The following is a 25,385-nucleotide window of genomic DNA, read 5'->3' as shown; positions in this document are numbered from 1 at the left end:
TGCGCTCTGCCGCCTGCCGAAGACGATGCGGATGACCATGTTTTTTCTTTTAGCTGTAGGATGACCGTGCACTTACAAGGTGAGAGATTCCTAACTTTCTTGCTTATCACCTACCTCCCGATCCTAGCCCAGCCCCGCCCTGTTGTTTGGGTGAAAGTTTGAGATCCGTCCATAGTTTTTATATAAAAAAGGTACAATTTATTTCATTTTTGTTCATACAACTAATTTTATATACAGTGTGTTCACCAAAAAGAAGTAAAAATATTCATGTATTATAAAAAATATTGGCACATATCAAAAGAAAATTCGAGTAATTATAAAAAAGTTTGTGTATTTAAAAAGTTTCTATATTTTCTAAAAAATCATATAATTAAAAATTGCTTGTGCACTAAAAAACTTTCATGTAACTAAAAAGTGTTCCCATATTTTTAAAATATTTACGTAATTTTAGTAAATGTTCATGCACCTGTAAAAAGTGGTCACATATTATTATTTTTATATTCGTGTATTTATCAAGCTGGTGGGGAGCTCCTTGCAGCTGGCGCCTCGGGAGATGGTGGTGACTGACGACGATGAGAATGAGCTTCTCGACTCCGTCCTTCCTTAAGAGGCTGCTCCAAATGAGAAGGCGTCTAGGATGGGCCTCTCCTTGTTAAGCTTCCTTCATTTGATAACTTGTCAAACCTGACTTGTCGCAGCTTGTCTAGGTGGAGAGCGTGTCGTTTCGACTGATGAGTAGATCATGGCCCAAATTGATGCGACAGAACATGCCTTGGGTGACTGGCGTCTAGTTCTCCACTTGGTGAGTGCTTGTCTTCATACATATATGGCTTGCTATCTTGTTGTGACCCTTGGGCTCATTGAGCTCACTTGGCATTTTAGATAGAGGCCATGTCGAAGCCCATGCACCTCCTTCTGATTCTCAAGGACCAGACCCGTTTCATGAAGTCGTTAGTGAACTTGGATAAGGACAAGTCTTACCATATGCCCTTTTGAAGGTGGGGAAGAGGTGGTTCGTTGATTTAAGGTGGAGCATGACGTGTGGCCTGATGAGACCCTGACTCCTTACGCGTGCAACCTAGAGGCCACCGAGGTGTCTTGCCGCTCTCTAAGTCATGATGGCTTCTGGAGCACTTGGACACCGTGAAGAAAAGGGCGACTCGCTTTGAGGAGAAATACTATGCCATGGAGCAGCTTGGCATTTACTCAAAAGGAAATGATGGCTCGCCACAAGCTTTCCTTAAAGGATCATTTTCTTTTAATTTCTAAAATTCTAGAACATTTATTCAAAATTTAAGAATTTTTTAGTTCACATTTTTCTGAAATTTGTGAATATTTTTAAAATTTAAAATATTTCCTAGATTCATGATTTTCTAAAATTCATGAACTTTTTAAAAAATCTATACGCATTGTAATTTTTTTTAATCCATGAGCATTTTCGAATTTGTGAACTTCTTAAAGTCTATAAGAAAACTGTCGTCGGCTTTCTAGTGAACCAACAAGTGGAGGTGCCTTTAGATGATCGAGCGAGAAAAAAAATACGAGCAAGGCTGGCTAGCGTAGCAAGGAAAGCGACTGCTATTGGGTCGGCCCCTGGTGCGCATTTTCCCAGCATTTTGCCGCTTAAGGTGCGTAGTAGGAGGCCCCGCCCCTATACCTCACTTGTTGCGGAGACGGCTTACTGGGAAAACAAACAAAGTGTTCCTCATTGGCCGGACCATTTGGCATGGATGCTCATTCCCAAAATAATTTTTTGGATCAATTTTCTTTCGCTCAATTTTCTTGTCTTTGATTTTTCAATGTTTTTTTTTTCTAAAAACTGGGCTACCAAAGTTCAAATAGATTTAAATTTGAAAGAATGTTAAAAAAAATTAAAAGTGTTCTCAAAATTTACAAAACCTACTTTTTTCAAAGTTTTGTGGATAATGTTTAGAAATTATATTCTGGCATACGTGAACCTTTCTTAAAATTTTGAACATATTTTAAAAAGCAGCGTAATTTTTATTTTTTAGAAAACTAATAAGGAAAAAAAGAAAATAAAAAAAAAGCAAACATGAGAGATATAAAAATGAAATAAAACTGACAAGAATACTTTTAGAGAAAACAATACAAAAGAAAGAAAAATGGAAAACCAAATGAGAAACTTTTAGAACCTTCCAAAAACCGGTAAACTAGATCAATAACCTTTCAAAAAACGACCACCTGTGGCAGTTGGGTCGGCAAACCAACGTTCACCTTGCGCGATATGCAGACAATTTAACGCACATAGTATCAAATAGAAAATTATCTCGTCGCAAGCACCATCTTTTTTATAGCACTAATTTATATATAGTTGTATTATACTAGAAGTAAAATTATTCATGTGTTATAGAAACAATATTCACACATACCAAAAATAAAATGTTCATGTATTTCTAAAAAAGTGTGCATGGGTCTACAAAAGTGCCCATATTTTCTATAAATGTTCGAATAGTTAAAAGTTGATCATGCATATAGAAAAATGTACGTGCAATTAAAAAGTGTTTACAAATTTAAAAATGTACGGAGGCAGGGCCCTGGGGCTTGTCATCGAAGGAAGGGGAACCGGGCCGTAGGAGAGCATGACCGGAGAAGTGGTGGCCGGGAAGTAGACTTTGGAGGTCGTCCTCGAAGCCCACGACAACGTGGTCGGCCATGGCGCAGCTGGGGCAGCCGGCCAGGGGGAGAACACACCATAGGCGGGCGAGGACAAGGACTGCGCGCCGGCTGCCCTCTTCACATGACGACAGAGCCCTACTGGTCAACAAACCGCTTTGACCACATACACGTCAGCAAACCACTTAAACAAACCCACCCAAGGCTATTTTTACACGGTATTGGATAGCTTAGGGGGTTAAAGGAGCAGAAAAAATGATCAGGGGGTTATGTGAACCAACCTTTTTTTCAGGGTAGTAAAATGAACTTTTTTCTTTAAGAAATATCCATATAACTTACAGAACCATGTATTTTAAGAAGTTGTAGTTACCAAAAATAGAAAACGTAAGAAAAATAGAAATAAGAGGAAAATAATGAACCAGAGAAAAAAACAGTAAAACCCGACAAAAACATGTACCCATAAAAAAGCAAACAGAAAACCGCAAAAGCGAACAACCAAGTCACAAGTGCAATAAAAATAACCGCACGAGAAGTCGAATACAGCCCGAGACATGGTTTCGGTGCCCCTGCTACTAAGGCAATACACTCGTATTATTCAAAAGAAACTTTGTTTGGTTAGCATAACAAACAGAAGGATAAGAAAACCGTAGTTGTTGTAAAACTGAAAAAATAAGTTTGTGGAAAAACGATAGTTATAAGCATTTATATAAACCAGTTTAGCCTATCTCTTGCTCACGGGTTTACCATTCTGGCACAAGCAAGATTTTGTTGCATTCTTATATTTCTAAGAAAATTATCAGTAAACGTGGTTCTCGAAATAAATCCCACTCCATACTTCACTAAAACACATTTTGTTAAAATTAGAAGCTAAAATTTCCAAACAACCACATATAATAATCTCATGGTGGCGATGGAGGCGCTTCGCGCCAGAAAAGTGTCCGCCACATATACAATGAGGTTGCACGTCACATGCATGGATCTATGTGCTGGTCGAAACAGTAGGAACCTGTACGTACGGACACAAATTGAGCGAGCATGCATCCCACTCCCACCCAAGTCACGGGAGCCCATACCTACATAGAACAGTAGTACTTCCTCCGTAAACTAATATAAAAACATTTAGATCACTATACAGATGGAGCAGTTCATAATAGTACCGCGCTGGTCTTGGTTCAAGCCGCTCGTCCGGAAGCGCTAGCATTGTGCACTCTGCCGCCCGCCGGAGACGATGCAGATGACCGTGTTTTTTTTTTGAGCGGTAGGACAACCGTGCACTTGCAAGGTGACGGATTCTTAACTTTTTTGCATTTTTTAGATATCTTAACTTTTTTGCTTATCACCAACATCCCGACCCCAACCCAGTCAGCCCAGTCCCGTTGTTCAGGTGGAGGTTTCAGATCCATCCATAGTTTTTTTTATTTAAAGAAGATAAATTTTGTTTCATTTATGTTCATAAACTAATTTATATGTAGTGTGCTCACCAAAAAAGAAGTAAAAAACATTCATGTATTGTAGAAAAATATTGGCACATATCAAAAATAAAATATTCAAGTAATTACAAAAATGTTTGTGTACTGAAAAAAGTTTCCATTTTTTCTAAAAAATCGTATAATTAAAATTTATCCATGCATTATTCATGTAACTAAAAGTGTTCCCATATTTTTAAAATATTTACTTAATTTTTAGCAAACGTTCATGCAATTGTAAAAAGTGATCACATATTATTATTTTTATATTCGTGTATTTATTGAGCTGGTGGGGAGCTCCTTGGAGCTAGCGCCTTGGGAGATGGTGGTGATTGACGATGATGAGAATGAGCTTCTCGACTTCATATGAGAAGGCGTCCAATATGGGCCTCTCCTTCTTAAGCTTCCTTTATTTGACAACTTATCGAACCTGACTTGTCGCAGCTTGTCTAGGTGGAGAGCATTTCGTTTCGATCGACGAGTAGATCATGGCCCAGATTGATGCGACAGAACGTGCCTTCGGTAAACTGCTTCTAGCTCGCCACTTGGTGAGTGCTTGTCTTCATACATATATGGCTTGCTATCTTGTTGTGACCCTTGGGCTCATCGGGCTCGCTTGGCATTTCAGGTAGAAGTCATGTCAAAGCATGTGTACATTCTTCTGATTCTCGAGGACCGGACCTGTTTCCTAAAGTCATCCTTGAACTTGGATAAGGACAATTCTTACCATGCCCTTTTGAAGGTGGGGAAGAGGTGGCTCGCTAACTGAAGGTCGAGCAGGACTTGTGGGGCGATGACACCCGACTCCTTAACACACGCAACCTAGAGGCCACCGAGGTGTCTTGCCACTCTCTGAGTCATGATGGCTTGATGGAGCGCTTGAACTGCTGGAAGACGAGGGTGACTCGCTTTGAGGAGAAATACTAGGCCATGGAGCAGCTTGGCATTTATTCAAAGGAAAATGATGGCTCGCCACGGGCTTTCCTCAACGGACCATTTCTTTAAATTAACGAACATTTTTCAAAATTCTATGATATTTATCCAAAAGTGAAAGCATTTTGAAGTCACATTTTTTAAAAATTTTGTGAACATTTTTAAAATATGAATTTTTTTTCTTATATTCATGATTTTCTAAAATTCATGAGCTTTTTGAAAATCCATGAGAATTTTTATTTTTTTTAATATAAAATCTATAAGAAAATATCGTCGGCTTTCTGGTGAAGCAACAGGTGGAGGTGCCTTTAGATGATCAAGCGAGAAAAAGAATATGAGAAAGGCTAGTTAGCAGCGTAGCAAGGAAAGTGACTGCTATTGAGTCGGCCCTTGGTACGCATTTTACCACCATTTTGCCGCTTAAGGTGCGAAATAGGAGGCCCCACCCCTATACCTCGCTTGTTGCGGAGAGGGCCTACCTGGCAAACAAAGTGTTCCTCATGGGCTGGGCTATTTGGCATGGCCGCTCACTCCTGAATTAATATTTTGGATCAATTTTCTTTTGCACAGTTTTTTCGGCTTCGATTTTCCAACGGTTTTTTTTCTTCTTCTAAAAACCGGGATACCAAATTTTATATAGATTTAAATCTGAAAGAATGTTAAAAAATTAAGTGTTCTGAAAATTTACAAAACCTAAACATTTTTCAAAGTTTTGTGCATATTCTTTAGAAATTGTATTTTGGCATACATGAACATTTTTTTAAAAAATTGAACATGTTTAAAAGGCAATGTATTTTTTTCCTGGAACTAATAAGTAAAAAAAGAGAATGAAAAAGGAAAATAGAAAAGCTAACATGAAAGAGATAAAAATGAAAAGAATACTTTTAGAGAAAACAATAGAAAAGAAAGAAAAATGAAAACTCAAATGAGAAACTTTAAGAACCGTCCAAAAACCGGTAAACTAGATCCATAACCTTTCAAAAATTGACCACCCATGGCAGTTGGGTCGGCAAGCCAACCGCTCGACTTTGTGCGATATGCCAACAATTTAACACAAAGAGTATCAAATAGAAGAATATGTAGGAAAATGAAAGTAGAAACAAAACCAGAAAGAAAAACACTGAGATCTGTCAAAAACCGTTTCCCCCAAAACCTAGAGAAAACCATATGGAATAAATACAGATCCGAAAAAGAAACACACAAAAATCACATGAGACGTCATTTTCGGGTCAGTCGACGTCTTAAACAGTGTTTGTGGGAAGGCGGAGGAGAAGTGGACAAATGTTGGCTGACCGGGACAGATGCCACACAACACAACAACTCACTCCGCTCTACACCCGCAAAAAAAAAATGTAGATCTAGATATACCGCCAAAAATGTAGGAGCATAATAGATGGGTGAGTCATTTTGAACGGCCCAGCAGCAGCACATCGCATTCGCATGTGCTGATGGATCTACGTACGCACACGCACACAAAGAAAGAAAACTGTAGGAGCCAGCCAACGGACCCACCCATGTCGGCCACGTAATAATGAAGTTGAGGAAGCGAGCGCGCGCACGAGAAACATGCGTCCCACACATCGCCCCACCTCACCTACTACCTGTAGCCCTTACTCAGCTGAAGCTCGCCGGGAAGCTCCGCCGCCCGCCCCGCCGGAGGCGATGGCGATGGCCGTGCAAGGTGAGAAGAGGGATTCTTACCGCTTCCTTGCTTGCTTCTGCCCTCCCTCCCTCCCGACTTTCTTCCCCTGCAAATTGCAAGTGTATGTTAGACTGACTTACTGGAGTGTCTGCTGCTGCTGCTGTCTAACTTACTCTTGATCGATGTCGGCCTTCACAGTGTAAGTTCATCCATTGTTCGACTGCCTGCCGCCTTCATCAACTATTCCATTTGGTTTGTTCCCTCCAATTAACTGTTGCTCCTGCTGCTGTTACAGCTTCCTTGGTGGCCTCGCGTGTATCTTCTCCACCAGCCTTCTCTTCCAACTCCTGGTAATTAAGCCTAATAACATGTTCATTCACTCACTCACTTGCCCCTAAAATAAGCTCCCATTTCTTCTATGAACTGAATCAGGTCTCTGAAATTTAAGCTTGTAATAGAACCTACAGTGTCAGTCATTTGTTTTAGTTACACTCCCTCCCTGTTTCCCATGTTCATTCGCTCTCTGTTTCACCAACTCCTATTCGCCTCTACAAAGTAGCTCCCCTCTACTCCACTCAACCAAATATATTTCATTTTAGCCTCTTTCTTCTAGGGCCTTAATACCTGATCTTTCGTGCTGGCCCCCAATTTTTTTCTTAGGTAGGGCCCTGCAGAGAGGGAGTCTTCTTCTGCTCACAGTCTTCAACGAAGGGCCCCTCCACCGCCATTGTCAGCGAGAGGTACAGGACTGCCTACCACCTGCAGCCTCCCAAGAACTGGATCAACGGTATGTTGTTCATGTCTCTGCTTACCTCTCTGTTTCCTTTTTCTGTTAAGTTTTCTGGGTCATCTCTTCACTTTTGTCTGTGGCCAATCAGATGGCCCCTCTGATTTTGGTGTGTTTTTCTTCTTCACTTGGCCCAAGAAAAACTGGTTACCGTTTCGCCCATCTTACTTTGGGTATGCCGAAATAGGTGCTCGGTGTAGGCGCTGCAGTCAGATTTTGCATGTAACAGTTAAATAGGGGGAAAAGGAGGGAGAAAATTGTCTATGGAATGGGTGTATGTCAATGGGGGGAAAAGGCACAGTTGATCCAACCACAAGAGAAAACAAGGCGACAGCGAAAAACCACTTTCAGAATCATATCGCTGAAACTAGGGTCTCACATTATGTGTCTGAATTATATTAGACAGATCTATCATACTCATTGGGAAGTAATGAAGTACTGGCATATTTTGAAACCTAGAATATCTTTGGTCCTGTTTTTACCAATAATCATATCCTATCAACTGTACATCTGTTGCAAGTCATTGACATTCTCTCTGTTTTTCTTCTTCATATATTCGATGAATTGGATATCCTTGGAAATCTACAACAACAAAAAAGATCCATGTGGTACGAATATCTCAGGCACATACACTTTTAAATAATACAAAAGAGAAGAAATTGCAGATTTCTATCTTATATTGCATTTATTAAAATTTCAGGACCAATGTACTACAATGGCATCTACCATGAATTCTACCAATATAACCCCGATGGCTCCTTCAATCCCAATACCTCCTACAACATAGTTTGGGGCCATTCGGTTTCAACGGACCTCGTCAACTGGATTACTCTTGAACCCGCAATAGAACCGGATACCCCAAATGACATAAAAGGTTGCTGGTCCGGCTCAGCCACAATTGTATCTGGTGATCAACCGGTCATCATATACACCGGTGTCATCGACATTGAGAAGCATCAGGTCCAAAACATTGCGCTTCCCAAAAACCGGTCTGATCCCTACCTCAGGGAATGGACCAAAGCAGGCAATAACCCAGTGATCCAATCGGGTATACCGGGCTTGAACTCGGGGCAGTTCAGGGATCCGACAACCGGTTGGATCGGACCGGACGGACTATGGAGAATAGCAGTCGGTGCTCAGCTGAACGGCTACGGTGCTGCACTTTTGTACAAGAGCGAAGACTTCTTGAACTGGACTAGAGTTGACCATCCGCTGTATTCATCCAATGCCTCCATTATGTTAGAGTGCCTGGATTTCTTCGCAGTATTGCCGGGAAGTAACAATGGACTGGACATGTCTTCAGCAATCCCAAATGGCGCCAAGCATGTCCTCAAAATGGGCCTGAATTTCGGTGAAGACGTGTACGTGATAGGGGTTTATGATCTCAAACGTGATGTCTTTGTGCCAGATACTGATGACAGTCGGCTATGGCCGAGGATCGATTATGGCAATTTCTATGCTTCAAAAACGTTCTTTGACTCTAAACATGGAAGGAGGATCATATGGGCTTGGACTACTGAGACTGACAGTTCTTCAGATGATGTTGCAAAAGGCTGGGCAGGAATCCATGTAAGAAAATCTACCCTTAATTGGCTGTAATTGTATCATATTGAAATAACGATTTAAAAATTAGTGAAACATGTTTAACCTCATTTTTTTCTATTACATCTAGTCATTCCCCAGGACAATTTGGTTAGACAGCGATAGCAAACGGCTGCTGCAATGGCCAGTTGAAGAGATTGAGTCCCTTCGAGGAAATGAAATCAACCATCAAGGACTAGACTTGAAGATGGGAGATCTATTTGAGATTGAGGGAGCTGACACTTTGCAGGTAGTTTCCTATTTCACAAACATTCTTACCTGGTCTTCTAAAGAAAATTTTTATTACAAAAAGATGCATGCCAGTAAAAGTTGCAGGGTCTCCCGATAATTACTAATTATACATATGGAGGTGTTTTGTGTGTTCTTGTGAGCAGCTGTAGCTAACCAGGCACATAATTTTCTTGAACAGGCTGACATCGAGATAGATTTTGAGCTGACGTCAATCGATCATGCTGATCCTTTCGATCCTTCCTGGCTTTTTGATGCCGAGAAGCATTGCCGGGAAGCGGATGCATCGGTTCATGGTAGCATAGGGCCATTTGGACTTGTTATTCTGGCCTCCGACGACACGGAGGAGCACACTGTTGTGCACTTCAGAGTTTACAAATCACAGAAAAATTACATGATCCTCATGTGCTCTGATCTAAGAAGGTTAGTGCTGGTGTTTATCTTTGTTACTACAAATGTGCATATCTATTGACAGGAGAAATTTCTTCATTTCTTTGCGCAGGTCTTCCCTGACACCAGGACTGGACACACCAACCTATGGAGGCTTCTTTGAATTTGACCTTGAAAAGGAAAGGAAGATCTCCCTCAGAACTCTGGTGAGTTGGGTGGCTTTCGTGTCATTTCTCCAGTTACATGTTCACTCCCTAACAGAACTGAAAATGTACACCACCATTCAGATTGATCGGTCTGCGGTGGAGAGCTTCGGTGGTGGTGGCAGGGTCTGCATCATGGCTAGAGTTTACCCAGTGTCGCTTGTCGATGACAACCGCCAACCCCACATGTATGCCTTTAACAATGGCAGTGCCACAGTCAGAGTGCCTCAGCTCAGGGCTTGGAGCATGAGGAGAGCACAAGTGAGCATTTAACACGGAAGAGCGATTCTAATTTGACATGTGATTGGGGGACCGTCTTAAATCCAGTCATTTGTTGTTTTCAATATTTAGCATGGGTATTTGAACTAGAGTCATGAAGGAGACGCCCACGAGCTATGATGTAAGTTTGCCGAGATTCGGAATAAGAACAGAACCATCTTAGTCTTCATACTTTATGATTTCATATGTATGTTTACAGAATGTACGGTTAATCACTGGTTTTACATCTTCTGCCAACTAGTATGATGCGGTTGTAATTAATTAATTAACCACAATGCTACAACTAGATATGCTTTGCTTGTAACATTTGTTAACTGATCTTTTATAAATTTGTAGCCAACACAACACAAGGAAGATGACAAAGCAATACTAATTCATCGACTTCCGGATTAACACGGTTGGCAATTGCTTTGCCAAGACTTTCTTTCTGGATGTTTCGATGCGTTGTTACGACATAGGACATTACACCCGCATAGCAATCTACAGATACATTATACTCCAACTTGGGTGGCAGTGATAGCCCCCAACTCAAAGTTTATACTGCACTTTGTGCCAGCAGATTTATACTGCACTTTGTGCCAGCAGATTTGGAGTAGTAAGAATGAAGCTATAATCGAAGTTTATACTGCACTTTGTGCCAGCAGATTTGGGTAGGTACTAGCATTAGCATAGACAGTGGAACCTAGCATTAGCATTGGTTGAATCTTCAATACACCAACTTGGGTGGCAGTGATAGCCCCCAACTCAAAGATAACAAGGGCTAACCTATCGTAGGCCTGCGCCTAGATCGACGCCGCCGCCATGAGTCGAGAGGAGGATAAGGACGAGGGCACGGAGCCGACGCCGGTGCCGGAGAAGGAGGAGGGAGGGGCGTCGCCATATCCGGCGCTGGCGTTGGGGATGACGAGGGGAGGGATGGCCATGGTGGTGAGGGAGAATGCTGATGCGGGGATGCTGCCATTGCCATGGATGGAGGTGAATTCTGAACAGGGGAGGGGGTTTGCGGTGTACCAGGAACGATGTGTGCGTAGCAATTAGTAGTATTTTTTCCCCTAACATCCACAGTTTCTAAGTTGTATTACTGCGAAAATGCCTCCAAAAGCATTTTTCAAATTTCATCAAAATTCGTGTTTCTATATTTCAAAAAATATGAAAAAATAAACATATACATGAAGTCATAATGTATACGTTGAAATGAGGGCTACTCATCCTCCGAGTCAATGAATTTTTCTTTTTTGCACAGGTCACATTTCAAGATATTTCATCATGAATTTTTACACACATATACATTTCATCTTTGTATACTTGCATATATTTTTAGATTTGCTTGAAACAGAAAAGTTTGAATTTTGAAATTATCAAAAATAAAGGGCTCTATGGAGTTTGGCCTCCAAAACGCCTCACTCTTACTATTGTCATTATATTTTCTTACATCCGCATTATATTTTTTTTACAATCAATTGAAGGCATGTCTTTTTTAGGTCAAACTTTTACATAATTAATCAAAACTATGAAAATTATGTTAAGAGCAACTCTAACATCCCTTAGACTACCCATAGTGGGAGTAACATAGATAGTAACATCACATATATCTACATAAAATAGATGATGTGACAAATAATAAATGAAGAAAGAGAGAAAAATAGTAACATAGCTAGTTACTAGTAGTATGAATAAAATCACACATATCAAGGCAAGATGTATCTATAGCCTAATAAATTAAGTGTTGCATACTACCACACATATGTTACTCCCCACTACAGAGGTAGTAACATAGACTAGTAACATGTCTATATTACTACTCTACGTTACTACCCATTGTGGCTAGTCTTATAATCTCGTACCGTAAAATCGATTTACAAGATCCTGCAAACCGTTTTTATAGTATGACATGTGTTCCAGCAGAATAGATCCTATAAAACCCTTTCATTTCAGATGTGACCCATTTGTCAACAGGATCCCTAAAAATAGCACAAAACATCCGCAAAGGAAATCCAAATTATGATTGGTCCTGACCGCTCCATGGCAACGTCCCACGCCGTCGACGACAGGACCTGCAGCTCCTTGGCCGGAGCTTCCTGATGCTGTTGCTGCTGCCTAGCGGAGCCGGAGCCCATCTCTGCCTCCCCAAGAAGTACATCTATGCTTCCTCTCAGAGTATACGTATGCTTCCCCTAACTGTGCTTCATGAGTGCTACAGTACACACTACAATCATGTACCAGAAAGAAAACCAAAAGGTTCACCATGATATAAGTAAGTTTTTGACACTGAATCAATGACACTTATATTGAGAGAGAGAGAGAGTATTCTTTTACAGCTCGCCGTGAGCTATAGTATAGTTAGCTAACTCCCCTTCGTTTCCTTTTAGTTTGTGTATTAAATTTGTCATATGTCAAGTTTTTGATCAACTCTATATTGAAAAATATCAACATCTGTGATATTAAAAAACATATATATTTTACAATGAAACTAATTGTACCGATTTGATATTAAGAATGTTGATATTTTTTTGTATAAATTTGGTCAAACTCTATACAATTTGACTTAAGACAATGCTAATACATGAAGTAAAACAGAAACGAAGGAGCAACAACTTTTTTTAAACATCATACAGACACACACGCTCATACATACATACATACATACATACATACCTACATACATACACTCATCCTTATGAACGCACGTACGCATACCCTATCCCTATGAGCATCCTCGAAAGACTGAGCCGGCACATCAACTTGAGATTCACGAAGTCGCCACAGACGCCTTTACAGTCGACGGAAACATCTCCTCTCGCTGCGCACATCGTCAAAAGATCTGAAATAAATTTCAAAAGATGCAAACATTAGTGTAAAGTGTTAAGTCTACTAATTGCCCTGAACTAAAACCACAACAAGTAAATCGGAATGGAGGGAGTACGAGTTACAGCCCAACTCCTGGTAAATGGAGGTAGCTACTATGCTGCCGACCACCACTGATATTTTTGCTATCATTGCCGACATGCAGCAGCTACAAGACCCGATATTTCCTAGGCCCATGATTAACAGTAACACTGCAAAACGACAAAGCCCTTGTGCGCAGGAAAAAAGGCCTACTGGTACTTATTTTTTAAGGGGAAAGACAGATCCCGTAGATCCTTTTTAAGGGGAAAGGCAGATAGATATTTTTGAGCGGACAGAAACAGCTCAACAACTCCCTCCTCCGTCTATCTATCTCTGTCACTCTCCTCCGGTGCAGGAGGAGAAGCGGAGAGGCGGAGGACTGCCGCCGCGCCGGAGATAGGATGGCGATGGCCATGGAAGGTGAGGGACTCCTCACTCCTAGCTAGCTACCTCTCCCCTCCCTCCCGGCCACATGGAAGGTGACTGACTTGTATGCATGTGTGTCTGTGTTGGTCCTTTGTGCTGCTGCTGCCTTGATGATGATGCTGATGTGTGCTCTGCTCACAGTGTAAGTCCATCCATCATCCGATTAATTGTTTGAAAGGTTCAGTTAACCAGTCGACTGTTTTGTTTTCTGTCACTCACAGAATTAATGTTTTGCCTGATTGATTGCAGGCTCGCTCGACTTGCTTGTGTGTTCTGCGCCACCATTCTTTTGCAGAGCCTGGTAAGCTCCAGTAACTCTTGTTTCAGTTAATTACTCGCTGTCTGCGCTTCAGTAACTCTGAGACAGTCTGCTTTCACCTTCTATTCATTTTTACACTTGGTTCATTCATGCTGTTAGTCAGCTTATGTGTTTTGCACTTGTGCTCAGGTTTCCTTTTTTAGAAGCATCAATCATATTCAATCAGCAGGAGCCACGCATGCTACAAAATTCAATTTTTTTTAAAGAAACTTGCTCTGCACCATGAAAATAAGAATCAGAAAATCCAAAATTTTAGTAACCACTTGGTCAAATGACAAAGAGCATGGCCATCTTAATTATGCTGCTCTTTAAGCTTCATATTAAAATATACACCCCTTGTTCATAAATGTAAGACGTTTTGGCAGTTCAATTCTTACATTTAGAAACAGTGGTAGTACTATAGTAGGTTTCCAATAAGTGTATACAAATTAGTGTTTGTAGTGCATTAGAAATAGCAAAACAAATGGTCCCCAGGACGGATCGATATTCTCATGAGATTTAGCAGTGAATATGCTGCTACGATAGCACTGGGTATGATTTTTGGAAATATTCCGTAGTCTGGCAATGATTTCTGTTTCTGCATAAGTAAGTAGGGCCTGACTTCGGCTTTCGCACTGGCCCCCCAAAATTTCTTAGGCATGGCCCTGCAGCAATGGAGAGAGAGGCTTCTCCTACCCCCAGTCTCCAAAGGTCCCCTCCATTGTCAGCGAGAGGTACAGGACTGCCTACCACTTCCAGCCTCCCAGGAACTGGATGAACGGTATGTTGTTTATGTCTCTGTTTACCTCTCTGCTTCCTTCTTCGGCTTCCTCTCTGTTTCATTTTGTGGGTCATCTGTTCACTTTTGTTTGTGCTTTTCTTGCTATTGGTCCAAGAAAAAGCAAGAGATCTGATTGGTTACCGATTTGCCTAACCGGAGAAGGGAAAAAAAAGTGCCGATCTTAATTTGGTGTGCTAATGTTCAATAATATGCTTGTTTTTTAGGGGATAATATACTTGTTAAAATACACATAATATTTTTGTAGTAGTATCATCACAAACTGTTTTTGTGTCAAAAATAAGGAAGCGCATAGAGCTCAGTGGGTTGAGAAATAATCGACCGTTGTTATTGTGTTTTTCTTTCCTTCTCGACTTTTTTTGTTCGTATAAAGTTTGGGGCCAACTCCTATTTGATACCTATAGCGCCGGTTATAGGCAAAAAGCTACACAACGCACCACCATTCCCTCTGCTAAATTTCTTGGGCCAGCCCATATATGCATGTTTCTGTGTAGCTCCCAATGGGTGGGTTCTGGGAAGCTCCTTCCCGTTGTTTTTTTTTTCTTTTTTCGTTTCTAGATTTTTTGCCCTTTTTTGTACGTTCTTTTTCTTTTTCTGTTTTCCTTTTCCTTTTCCTTTTTTAAAATTCATGAACTTTTTCAAATTTATGAACTTCTCAAATTCGTGATATTTTCAGATTCACAAGTTGTTTTTGCACTCAAAAACTTTTTTGTAGATTATGAACTTTTTAAAAATTCATTAATTTTTTCCAAATTCGTGACTTTTAAAAAAAATTGTGAACTTTTCTAAAATTCATGAAGTTTTCAAATGAGCTAATTTTTTTTTCAAATTCGTTATTAAAAAATTTATGAACTTTTCTCAAAGTCCTATTTTTTTATTTTCACAAACTTTTTCAAATTTACAAACATTTTTCAAATTCAAGATTTTTTTCTCCAATTTTTTATGAACTCATTTCCAGGTCACAATTGTTTTTAAAAAGTCAAAGATTAACGTCCATGGTCAATGGTCAAAGTCAATGCAGCAGTCTAAAATCTGTGCTCAAATGCGCTCATGGACCGCTGCCAATATAGCTCAAGCGTGAGCTTCAGCAGCATGTACTGGCGCTATAAGCACCAATTATTAACACTGAAGTCATTTCTTCGCCCAAATGAACACTGAAGTCATTTCTTCGCGAAACTTCACACGTGAGTAGAACACTTAGACGATGTTCGCCCTAAAAAATTAAGAATTGTTTGATTATTTTATTTTATTTTAAATTGAAAATGTTATGTAGGGTGCGCCTAGAACCATGTACCAAAAATATACGTCATGTGTATCTAAAATAAAATCGATGACATAGAGATAAACCATGTATCTTTGCTGTATGAAAAAATACATATCTTTCTAGTTGATTATACACACAAAAGAAAAAAGAAACAAACAATATCAGAAAGTATAAAATAAAAATGTTCTACTACGAAACTAGGGTGTCACATCATGTGTCCAAATAATATTAGACAGATCTCTTTTAAAAAAATATTAGACTGATCTGTTATACCCATACGGAAGTAATGAAGTAGTGGATTTGTTTTGAAATATAGAACATCTTTGGTTTTGTTTTACCAATAACCATATCCTATTAATTGTACCTCTATTTGACATTCTCTCACTTTTTTCATATATTTGATGGATTGGCGATCCTTGGAAATCTACGACAACAAAAAAGATCCATGTGGTATGAATACCTCAGGCGCAAACACTTACATAAATAAAAAGGAGAAGAAATTACATCATTCTACATCTTATAATGCCTTTTATAAAAATTTCAGGACCAATGTACTACAATGGCGTCTACCATGAATTCTACCAGTATAACCCCGATGGCGCCTTTGACCCCAATGACTCCCTCATGAACATGGTTTGGGGCCATTCGGTTTCAACAGACCTCATCAACTGGGTCGGTCTTGAACCGGCAATCAAACCGGATATCCCAAGTGACATATGCGGTTGTTGGACCGGCTCAGCCACAATTCTATTTGGTGTTCAACCGGTCATCATATACACTGGTCTCATCGACAGGAAGGCGAATCAGGTCCAAAACATTGCGCTTCCCAAAAACCGTTCTGATCCGTACCTGAGGGAATGGGCCAAAGTAGGCAGTAACCCAGTGATCCAACATGTCATACCAGGCTTGAACTCGAGCCATTTCAGGGATCCGACAACCGGTTGGATTGGACCGGATGGACTATGGAGAATAGCAGTTGGTGCTGAGGTGAACGGCATCGGTACTGCACTTCTGTACAAGAGTGAAGACTTTATGAGTTGGACTAGAATTGAACGCCCGCTGTATTCAAACAATGCCCTCAATATGTGGGAGTGCCTGGATTTCTTCGCCGTAGTGCCGGGAAGTAACAATGGACTGGACATGTCTTCAGAAATTCCAAGTGGTGCCAAGCATGTCCTCAAAGTGAGCATCAATTCCTGTGACATGTACATAGTTGGGGTGTATGATCTCAAACGTGATGAGTTTGTGCCAGACACCGTCCAAGATGACAATCGGCTGTGGACGAGGATCGATTATGGTACTTTCTATGCTTCAAAATCATTCTTTGACTCCAAACACGGCAGGAGAGTCATATGGGCTTGGAGTAACGAGACAGATAGTTATTCAGATGATATTGCAAAAGGCTGGGCAGGAATCCATGTAAGAAAATCTACCCTTAGCTCCTGTAATTACTTCATATTGAAATAATAATTTAACCGATTTAACAAATCAGTGTAACATCTTTAACCCAATTTTTTTTTGTGTTACATTTAGTCAATCCCCAGGACAATTTGGTTAGATGGCGATGGCAAGCAGTTGATCCAATGGCCAGTTGAAGAGATTGAGTCCCTTCGAATAAATGAAATCAACCATCAAGGACTAGAGCTGAAAAAGGGAGATCTATTTGAGATTAAGGGAATCGACACTATCCAGGTAGTTCCCTATTCAGTATTCACAAACCAACTAACTTGGTCTTCCAAAGAATTATTTTTATTTGAAAAAGTGTCATGGCAGTAAAAGCTATAGGAACTTCTGATAATTATTAATTTCTTTATAGATAGTACATTTTTGGCAACAGAAAATGGGCATATATATTTCTGACCAACTGTAACTAACGGCCGGGCACATAATAACAGGCTGACATTGAGATAGATTTTGAGCCGACGTCCATCGATGACGCCGAACCTTTTGATCCTTCATGGCTTTTTGACCCCCGGAAGCAGTGCCGGGAGGCGGATGCATCGGTTCATGGTGGCATAGGGCCATTTGGACTTGTTATTCTTGCCTCTGACAACATGGAGGAGCACACTGCAGTGCATTTCAGGGTTTACAAATCAGAGCAAAAGTACATTATCCTCATGTGCTCCGATCTTAGAAGGTTAGTGCTTATCCTTTTTTGACTTAATTTTTGTTACCCTTGATTTCCATAAATGTCTGTAAGGAAACTAAAAAGAAAACATTTTCTTTGCTTTGCACAGGTCTTCCCTGAGACCAGGACTGTACACACCAGCCTATGGAGGCTTCTTTGAATTTGACCTTGAAAATGAAAAAAGGATATCCCTCAGGACTCTGGTGAGTTGGGAGGATTAAATTTGTTTCATTAATTTCTCCGGCAATCCACTTGATGACAGAACTGAAATGGACACCATCGTGCAGATCGATCGGTCGGCGGTGGAGAGCTTCGGCAGCGGTGGCAGGATCTGCATCACGGCCAGAGTTTATCCGGTGGCGCTTGTCGACAACGGCGCCACCCACATGTATGCCTTCAACAATGGAAGTACCACGGTCGGAGTGCCACAGCTAAGGGCATGGAGCATGAAGAGAGCACAAGTGAATGTGATGAAGGGTGGAAGTGTGATCGATGCTTAGCACAGAAGAGCAATTCTAGTCAGACGTGTGATTGAAAGACTGGCCACGCACTTGTTGATTTCAATATTTACCACGTGTATTTGAACTTTTGAAGTAGTTGCAATTGGTAAGTAAGCATAGTGCTTGTTGCCAACAACGATTTAAATTCGCAGAGGTTTGGAATAAACAAATATGAGCTTGTGCATGCCACAAAGTTCACGTAAGAATGTATGTATGTATGTATGCAACAGTACTGTAGAAACCAGCAGCTTGTCGCCAACGATCTTTCTTGGCTGTCTCAGCAAGTCGGGCCTGCTTATCTTTCTCCTCTGTTTGAACATTAACAGGCACATCACAGTTAGCATGACGATCGAGCATAGTACCTGTAACTGAGTACCTCAAAAGTTAAAGCAATATTAGCAACGTTAAATTCTCCATAATATCCATGGATTAGGTGCATCTCTCTACATATCTACAGAATTTGGGATATTTTCTGAAGATGAATCAGTGGTATCGCTCTGTATCTCTGCTTTTTTTCAGCTGATGCATGTCAATATATCCGCTCTTTATCCAAGTGCCTGCTTGTATGTTACTTGGTTAATCAAGAAGCATCTTCATTTCATGGCTGTGCATCTAAGCAAATAGTGCATGCCTAGCTGGCCAAGAAATACTATTAGTGCCTATGTCATGGTAGTTAGCACATGCCAAATGTAAATTTAAAAAGAAGCAACAGGGGAATTGACTCCATTTTGAACTAAACAGAACTTTCAAAAGAATACCAGAAGAGCAGCAGATCCGTCCAACTTATCAGCAGAAAACTATGTTCTCGTTTTCAATTGGGACACACAAATGATCTAGTTGGTCCCTGCTTCTCAAGATAGCTTCCCTTCAAATCAGCAGGGTTCGGATCAACCTTCACAATATATATATATATATATATATATATATATATATATATATATATATATATATATATATATATACAACTGTTACGTACAACTGTTACAGTAATTGGCGAATTTAGGGGCCATCCATTCACTGCGATCAAACGGTGGAGAAATAGGAGTTACGAGGAGTTACGATATTAGAATTACATGAAATTACAAATACTTGTGGGACCATTACAAAATTATGATGGGGGCTAATCAATTTCTAAAAGGGTAGATCCGTCCAATTTAGTGTGCAGCGCTGGGAGAAAAGGAAAAGAAAACCTAGCCCCGCACGCTTGTTCCCCGTTGTGTCGATCCCCTCTCCGCTCGCCTCCTCCTCTCCCGGGTCGCTGCACCGCCGGCTCAGCCGCTTCTCCTGCGTCTTATCCTCCCCGCTCCTCTCCTCACAGTTGAGTCCTCAACCAGATCGGCGTCCATCTTCAGCGGCGGCGGCATCTTCAGTGGAGGAGGCGGGTGGTCGTGGCGGGGGCATCTTCAGCGGTGTCGCCGGACGAGCTCCACGCGTGGGGGAGATATCTCCACGGGCCCGCGCAACCATGTCCCCTTGCTCACGTCGGCCTCACAAAGAGAGGTCTAGTCCGCCGTGCCGCCGAGGAGGGGGAGCAGCGCGCCGGAGTAGGTCGTCCACGCCTGCATCTAGTCGTCGACCTTAACTATACTGCAGTCGCCGCTGCTGGTCGAGGTCGCCCAGTTGACACCGGCCCCGCCGGAGTGCAGCTCATCCTGCCCGAGGACATGATACGTACCGTCTCTTGCTCCCCCCTTCATCCCCCTCTGTTGATCTCATTGGCACTGCAGCGACAGTACAAATACGTGCTGAAACCATCTGTTTTCTACGTTACTAAACTATATGTGTGTTTCTTTTTGGTCCTCTACTAGTACCTACTAGTAGACACGCATAACAATTACTCTTCCTTTGTTCCCTGAATAATTTCCAAGGAAAGGGAGGGACGCCGGCGGGTGATTCCCCCCATTCTGCCAAGGCCAAGATGGGGCAGAAGATGTCATTGGCGCATCGAAGGCTCTCTTTGCTTGATGATGTCATTAGCATCAGTAGGCACATCGCTGTGCTGCTGCTGCGGCGGCGGCGGCTGATGATGATGGTGGTGCTTGAGCTGATGGCAAGAAACCTTCACGAACATCTAATCTCATATGTCTGCATTCAGGCACGTTATTCTTCAGGATTCAGAAGTATCAATGCATGTTCTCATACCATCAACAAGAATAATATAGGAAGCGCTTTATCAGTTAGTTAGTTAGTTGGTTGGTTGGCTGGTCGGTCGATGAATCGAGCATTGGGCGAAAGCTCAAGTACTGAGATTGTTATGAGGCAAATTCAGTACTCCTTTTTTTCCAACCATTTCATTTGCCTTCTCTCTTTTCTTTCTGAATCTTCGGTCACGCTTACCTTGTGGAACCGTCAGACAAACTGAAAATGATCTGCTTATGTATTTTCTTATAGGGCTCATTAGTACTGCAGCAAGTAGTACAAGTACACAGCGACCGCATAGCATCCTCCATGTTATTAGACTATATTATCTATACATTTTTTTTCTTTACTAATTTTGAACTTCTCGTGACGCGATAATAAAAATTTGGCAATTGTAGGATGAGGAGTTCGCTGCTGATGTTCCTCAGAAAAATACAGGAATTTGTGACAGCAATGACGACTTCGTTCCATTGATAGTGAGTGTTCTATTGCTTTAGTTCTCTGCAAAACGGAAGTTGATAGTCATGTCTGAAACCTTGGTTTATTAAGCAAATCTGCAAAACCTGACTATTTTTCGCAAAACCTGACTATTCTGTCTGGCCACATTTATCTTTAGTATTCAGAACGCACCATCTTCTGAACTTGCATATTTAGTACGTAGTATGTATCAGCAGTCCACACATTAATTAACATGGAAAGCTTTCTCAGAATGGACTAGACATCTCTAATGGAAGTTGCGAATCGAGTCTGACACTTCGGTTTGTTAAGAAAATCTGCAATACCTGCCTATTGTAATTGTACCGTTTATCTTCAGTTTATCTTCTTCTCCTAGGGACAATGTTGATGCCATCAAAGCGAAATACATCATCGAGGCTGCTAACCACCCAACAGACCCCGAGGCCGACGAGGCAAGAACACCAACATTTTGCCACAAAACTAAGCTGCATTTGTTGACACATTTCACACATTGACTTATAGTAGAGAAATGTACACGTTCATGGTGCAGAGAAGGGCGTGCTGGTCCTAGCGGACATCATGGCCAACTCCGGCGGAGTGATGGTGAGGTACTTCGAGTGGGTGCAGAACATCCAGGTGTTCATGTGGGACGAGGAGAAGGTGAATCGGGAGCTCAAGACGTACATGACCCGAGCCTCAAACATAGTTCTGATTATTTAGGTAATGTATGTCGCCGTATAAAATGGACAGTAATTATGTACAGTATATCTTCGAAAACCAGAATTGACTCAATTTGGAAGAATGCCTCCTTTATATGAATTTCTGGCCCGCTTTGCACGCGTTGCTACAAGTGCATTATCATGCCTCAGCCATAATCATTCTGCACAAATATGGAAAGAAGTGTGGCCCCTATTTTAGTCATCTCTGTCATGTTCGCGTGCACAACCTATTTTGCCAATGAGCAAGTTTAGCATCTGTTTGTTCTTTGATGATCTTATGCTGCTTGCCTGGTTCTCATTGTTGTGCTAGTTGTCTAGTTAGTAAGCAAAACTCTGTTAGAGTAAAGCTAGATGGGACGTCTGTTTCCGTATTGTTACCCAATAGACTTAGGCCTAGATTTATTAATTGTAAATTTGTTTGCTCCATGTATCGCGTTAGTTTCGATGCAAAACACAAGCTATAATGTACCAACTCTTGTCTGACATGTCTATGTCAGTAAAAAATGGTACATGGTGTCAAATTGTTGTTTCACTGGATTACTAGGAGGGGCATTCTTCCTCGGGCGTCCACGTTTACGCTTTGGGGCACCGGATGTCTTTGGTTTGTTTGTAACATCAGGGTTGATGACAATCGTGACGTCGTCGTCTGCACCTTTTCGTTCCTATGGAATGCTGGCTTCGTACTCGTCCTTCTGTAGAGGAAATAGTGGTGCGTTACATTCAATCATGAAGGGTAGGAACTACATGACATGAAATGCTAGTTGTGTAGAACTTACCGTTATAGGATTCTTGTATGATTTTTTCCGAAGCTTGTTGCAATCTGAATGCACCAAGCTTGAACATATTTTCCAGCTGAAAATATGTATTTTTGCCTGAATTAGATAGCGACACATAGGTTGGGATAGCGGTGAAGCATAGGTAGTGCATGATTGCAAATGTAATTTAGTGTTAGGCAGACCTGTGTGAAATCATCGGTAATTTTATCTCCGTCCCATGTCAACATGTATTTGAGTGTGTACGCCCCGCAGGAATACTGTTATGTAAAGTTGAAGTTAAGTATTTTAGTGTACGCCCCGCAGGAATAGTCTTGGTCCAACTCCTTGTTTTGCACCACGGGTTTTGCACTAGGTGTTCCAGTAAAAGTCCGTGCTTTCCATGCGTCAAACCCAGGAGTTGATGGGAACTTGCCATTGCCTGGATCTTAATTCCTGTAACATGAAATGCATAGATGAAAACATAGGAAGTCATGGGTAAAATTGATGTTGTAATATCCGCTTACCTGGAGTTCCTTTTTGAAGTCTCCAACTTCGTCCTCCAGCTTGGACAACCTAGGTTGAGTAGCAATTTTACCCCTTCATATAAATAATAGTAGAATGACAACTAGTGTTGTAGCGCTTACTTGGAGCAAAGCTAGATTTCCTTGTAGATTCACTTGATCAATATAGTTTAAAGTATTGATGGATGTCAACAAATGGTTCAGTGTGAAACATCCCCAGTTAAAATTGAGAATTCTTGCGACGTCTTGTACAAGGACGAAATATTTGGTGTCGACGTAATCCTGTACCGTCGGTGCTAATATAGTGCCAATAGCATACAAAACAAAGCGCCTGATGAAATGATCATTTGGAGTTTTGGAGGCTTTAATTTTCTTATCAAGGTCACTCAGCTTAAGTCTTCCGTCTATTTGATAAGCGCTTAACAGGTTTACAGCTCTTCCTATATATTTGGAAGGTCCATTAATTCATACACATCTGTTGGAGTTATAGGAATGTCCTTACCAGCAATGTGAATACTCTGCTTTTTGCTGATGTAGCTCTTGGCTAGTAGCACCAACATATAACGCCGGAGAGACACTGACTTCATCTGTGTTAGCCCTCCAAGACCAGTTTTAGTGCAGATCGCCTCTTAGTGCAGAACTATAGGAAGAGCTAGTCATTCCTAGAAAATATGCATAAAGATAGACTAGATCAATTTTCTCTACTATCGTTTATGCGAATATAATACGTGGTACGTACTGAATGATTCTGCCATTTGATATTTGCATAGAGTTTTGGATTATGTTGACCTCACTGTTGACTAACAGGTGTAAGATCAGGCGTTCTCACCATGAAGCGGATGAGTGGATGAAGAGGAAGCAGTACCGTCGTATCACACAGGCCGGGTGGGGTGGTTGCCGGCGGCTCCGTTCCAACATAATCATGTAGGAGCACGATGCTGTGGACGGAGCAAAATTCAGAGAAAAACCCATAAGATCTCATGATGGGTTCATGCGCGGAATAGGCGCGGAATCCATTCTCACCTTTAGTGACGGTTTGTGACACAAACCGGTACTAAAGGTCTAACCTATAGTACCGGTTTGTGTCACCAACCGGCACTACAGAGTCTTAACCTATAGTCCCGGTTGAAGACACAAACCGGCATTATAGGGCAATTTTCAAACTCTACACCCCCTAGTGTATCGCCATTTCAGTTTTGAAAAAATCAAAAGAAAATGATAAAAACTTCAAAAAATAAAATCCTTCGAGAGGTAGTTATATTACTACATCTACACGTTAGGAAAATTTGAAAACTTAAATTCGGACATGTTTTGCAAAAAGTGTAGGGAAAATGTAAAATGGCTATAACTTTTGCATACGATGTCGGAAAAAAACGTATAATATATCAAAAAATTCAGCACGAAAATCCGCATCCGATGGAAATGGCCTACGACCTGTTTGCAATTTTTTAGAATCCTCAAATTCCAAAAGAAAAAAAGATATGGTCAAATTTAAGTTTTTCTAATTTTTTTTGTTAAATCTGGTCAAACTACTAATTCAAGAAGTATTAATGTTACTACATAATTATTCAAGAATATTAGTGTTACTAAATAATTATTCCAATTTTTTGAATTTTGGTCAAATCTGGTCAAACTATGGTCAAACTGTGGTCAAACTTATTCAAGAAATATTAGTGTTACTAAATAATTACTGTTTTTTAGAATAATAGTTTCAAACTCAAACAGTGAAATGTGTGACTTCATACTCAAGCTAAACTCCTGAGGGTTAATAGGATTGACATCTTACTATTGTCAGGAAAACAACAAGTGCAGACTTGGAAACGAAGGAGAATAGAACCCGAAAGTTAAGCATGCTCGGGCTGGAGTAGTGAGAGGGATGGGTGACCGGTCGGGAAGTTAGATGATTTGAAATGAGTGATCCACACTTGAGCAGTTAAGAGAGGTGATTAGAGACTAAATCACCAAATAATTCAGAAAAATTAAAAATTGAAAAAAAATAATCAATTTTTTTTTTCCAAAAATTTCAATTTTTTTTAAAAAAACCTTTAGTACCGGTTGGTAACACCAACCGGTACTAAAGGTCCCCCATACCAGGGCGCGAGCTCACGCCACGTGGTGGCACTTTAGCGCCGGTTCATGCCAAACCGGTACTAAAGAGGGGGGGGGGCTTTAGTGCCCACCAATTAGTGCCGGTTATGGAACCGGCACTAAAGGCCCTTACGAACCGGTTTTAAAGCTCCGTTTTCTACTAGTGTGAGCATTTCAGTCATGTTCGCATACTTCTGGGGATCTTTTGGTCTCGAGTCTAAGACGGTTACTACTCCCCGCTC

The 25,385-nt window shown here is 41.0% G+C and overlaps 2 protein-coding genes and 1 long non-coding RNA gene across 5 annotated transcripts; all 3 read left to right on the top strand.

Annotated features, from left to right (window-relative positions):
- Positions 1 to 6,559: 6,559 nt before the first annotated feature.
- On the top strand, positions 6,560 to 10,395 carry LOC125553234 (beta-fructofuranosidase, insoluble isoenzyme 4-like). 3 transcript variants are annotated; one of them, XM_048717040.1, is made up of 9 exons: positions 6,772 to 6,874; positions 6,971 to 7,025; positions 7,336 to 7,462; positions 8,062 to 8,070; positions 8,163 to 9,031; positions 9,135 to 9,293; positions 9,474 to 9,715; positions 9,795 to 9,888; positions 9,970 to 10,395. In XM_048717040.1, the coding sequence occupies exons 1-9, from the start codon at positions 6,858 to 6,860 to the stop codon at positions 10,156 to 10,158; spliced, it is 1,761 nt and encodes a 586-aa protein (XP_048572997.1). In that variant the 5' UTR covers positions 6,772 to 6,857; the 3' UTR covers positions 10,159 to 10,395. The 3 variants fall into 3 exon arrangements, with proteins under 3 accessions (XP_048572998.1, XP_048572996.1, XP_048572997.1); XM_048717041.1 differs by lacking the exon at positions 6,772 to 6,874 and adding an exon at positions 6,560 to 6,714 and having other exon boundaries at positions 9,795 to 10,395; XM_048717039.1 differs by having other exon boundaries at positions 6,752 to 6,874; positions 9,795 to 10,395.
- A 2,929-nt stretch (positions 10,396 to 13,324) lies between these two features.
- LOC125553233 (beta-fructofuranosidase, insoluble isoenzyme 4-like) lies at positions 13,325 to 18,749 on the top strand. Its single transcript, XM_048717038.1, has 9 exons — positions 13,325 to 13,618; positions 13,726 to 13,777; positions 14,432 to 14,555; positions 16,279 to 16,287; positions 16,382 to 17,256; positions 17,371 to 17,529; positions 17,733 to 17,974; positions 18,075 to 18,168; positions 18,253 to 18,749. The coding sequence occupies exons 1-9, from the start codon at positions 13,587 to 13,589 to the stop codon at positions 18,463 to 18,465; spliced, it is 1,800 nt and encodes a 599-aa protein (XP_048572995.1). The 5' UTR covers positions 13,325 to 13,586; the 3' UTR covers positions 18,466 to 18,749.
- A 1,278-nt stretch (positions 18,750 to 20,027) lies between these two features.
- Positions 20,028 to 21,517, top strand: LOC125554434. Its single transcript, XR_007304418.1, has 3 exons — positions 20,028 to 20,136; positions 21,003 to 21,080; positions 21,437 to 21,517. It is a non-coding gene; the product is annotated as an uncharacterized LOC125554434 (long non-coding RNA).
- The last annotated feature ends 3,868 nt before the right edge of the window (positions 21,518 to 25,385 follow it).

The sequence above is a fragment of the Triticum urartu genome, chromosome 4 (assembly GCF_003073215.2).
Source record: "Triticum urartu cultivar G1812 chromosome 4, Tu2.1, whole genome shotgun sequence".
In the NCBI taxonomy this organism is placed as follows: Eukaryota; Viridiplantae; Streptophyta; class Magnoliopsida; order Poales; family Poaceae; genus Triticum; species Triticum urartu.
This window is presented reverse-complemented; position numbering and strand designations above follow the sequence as displayed.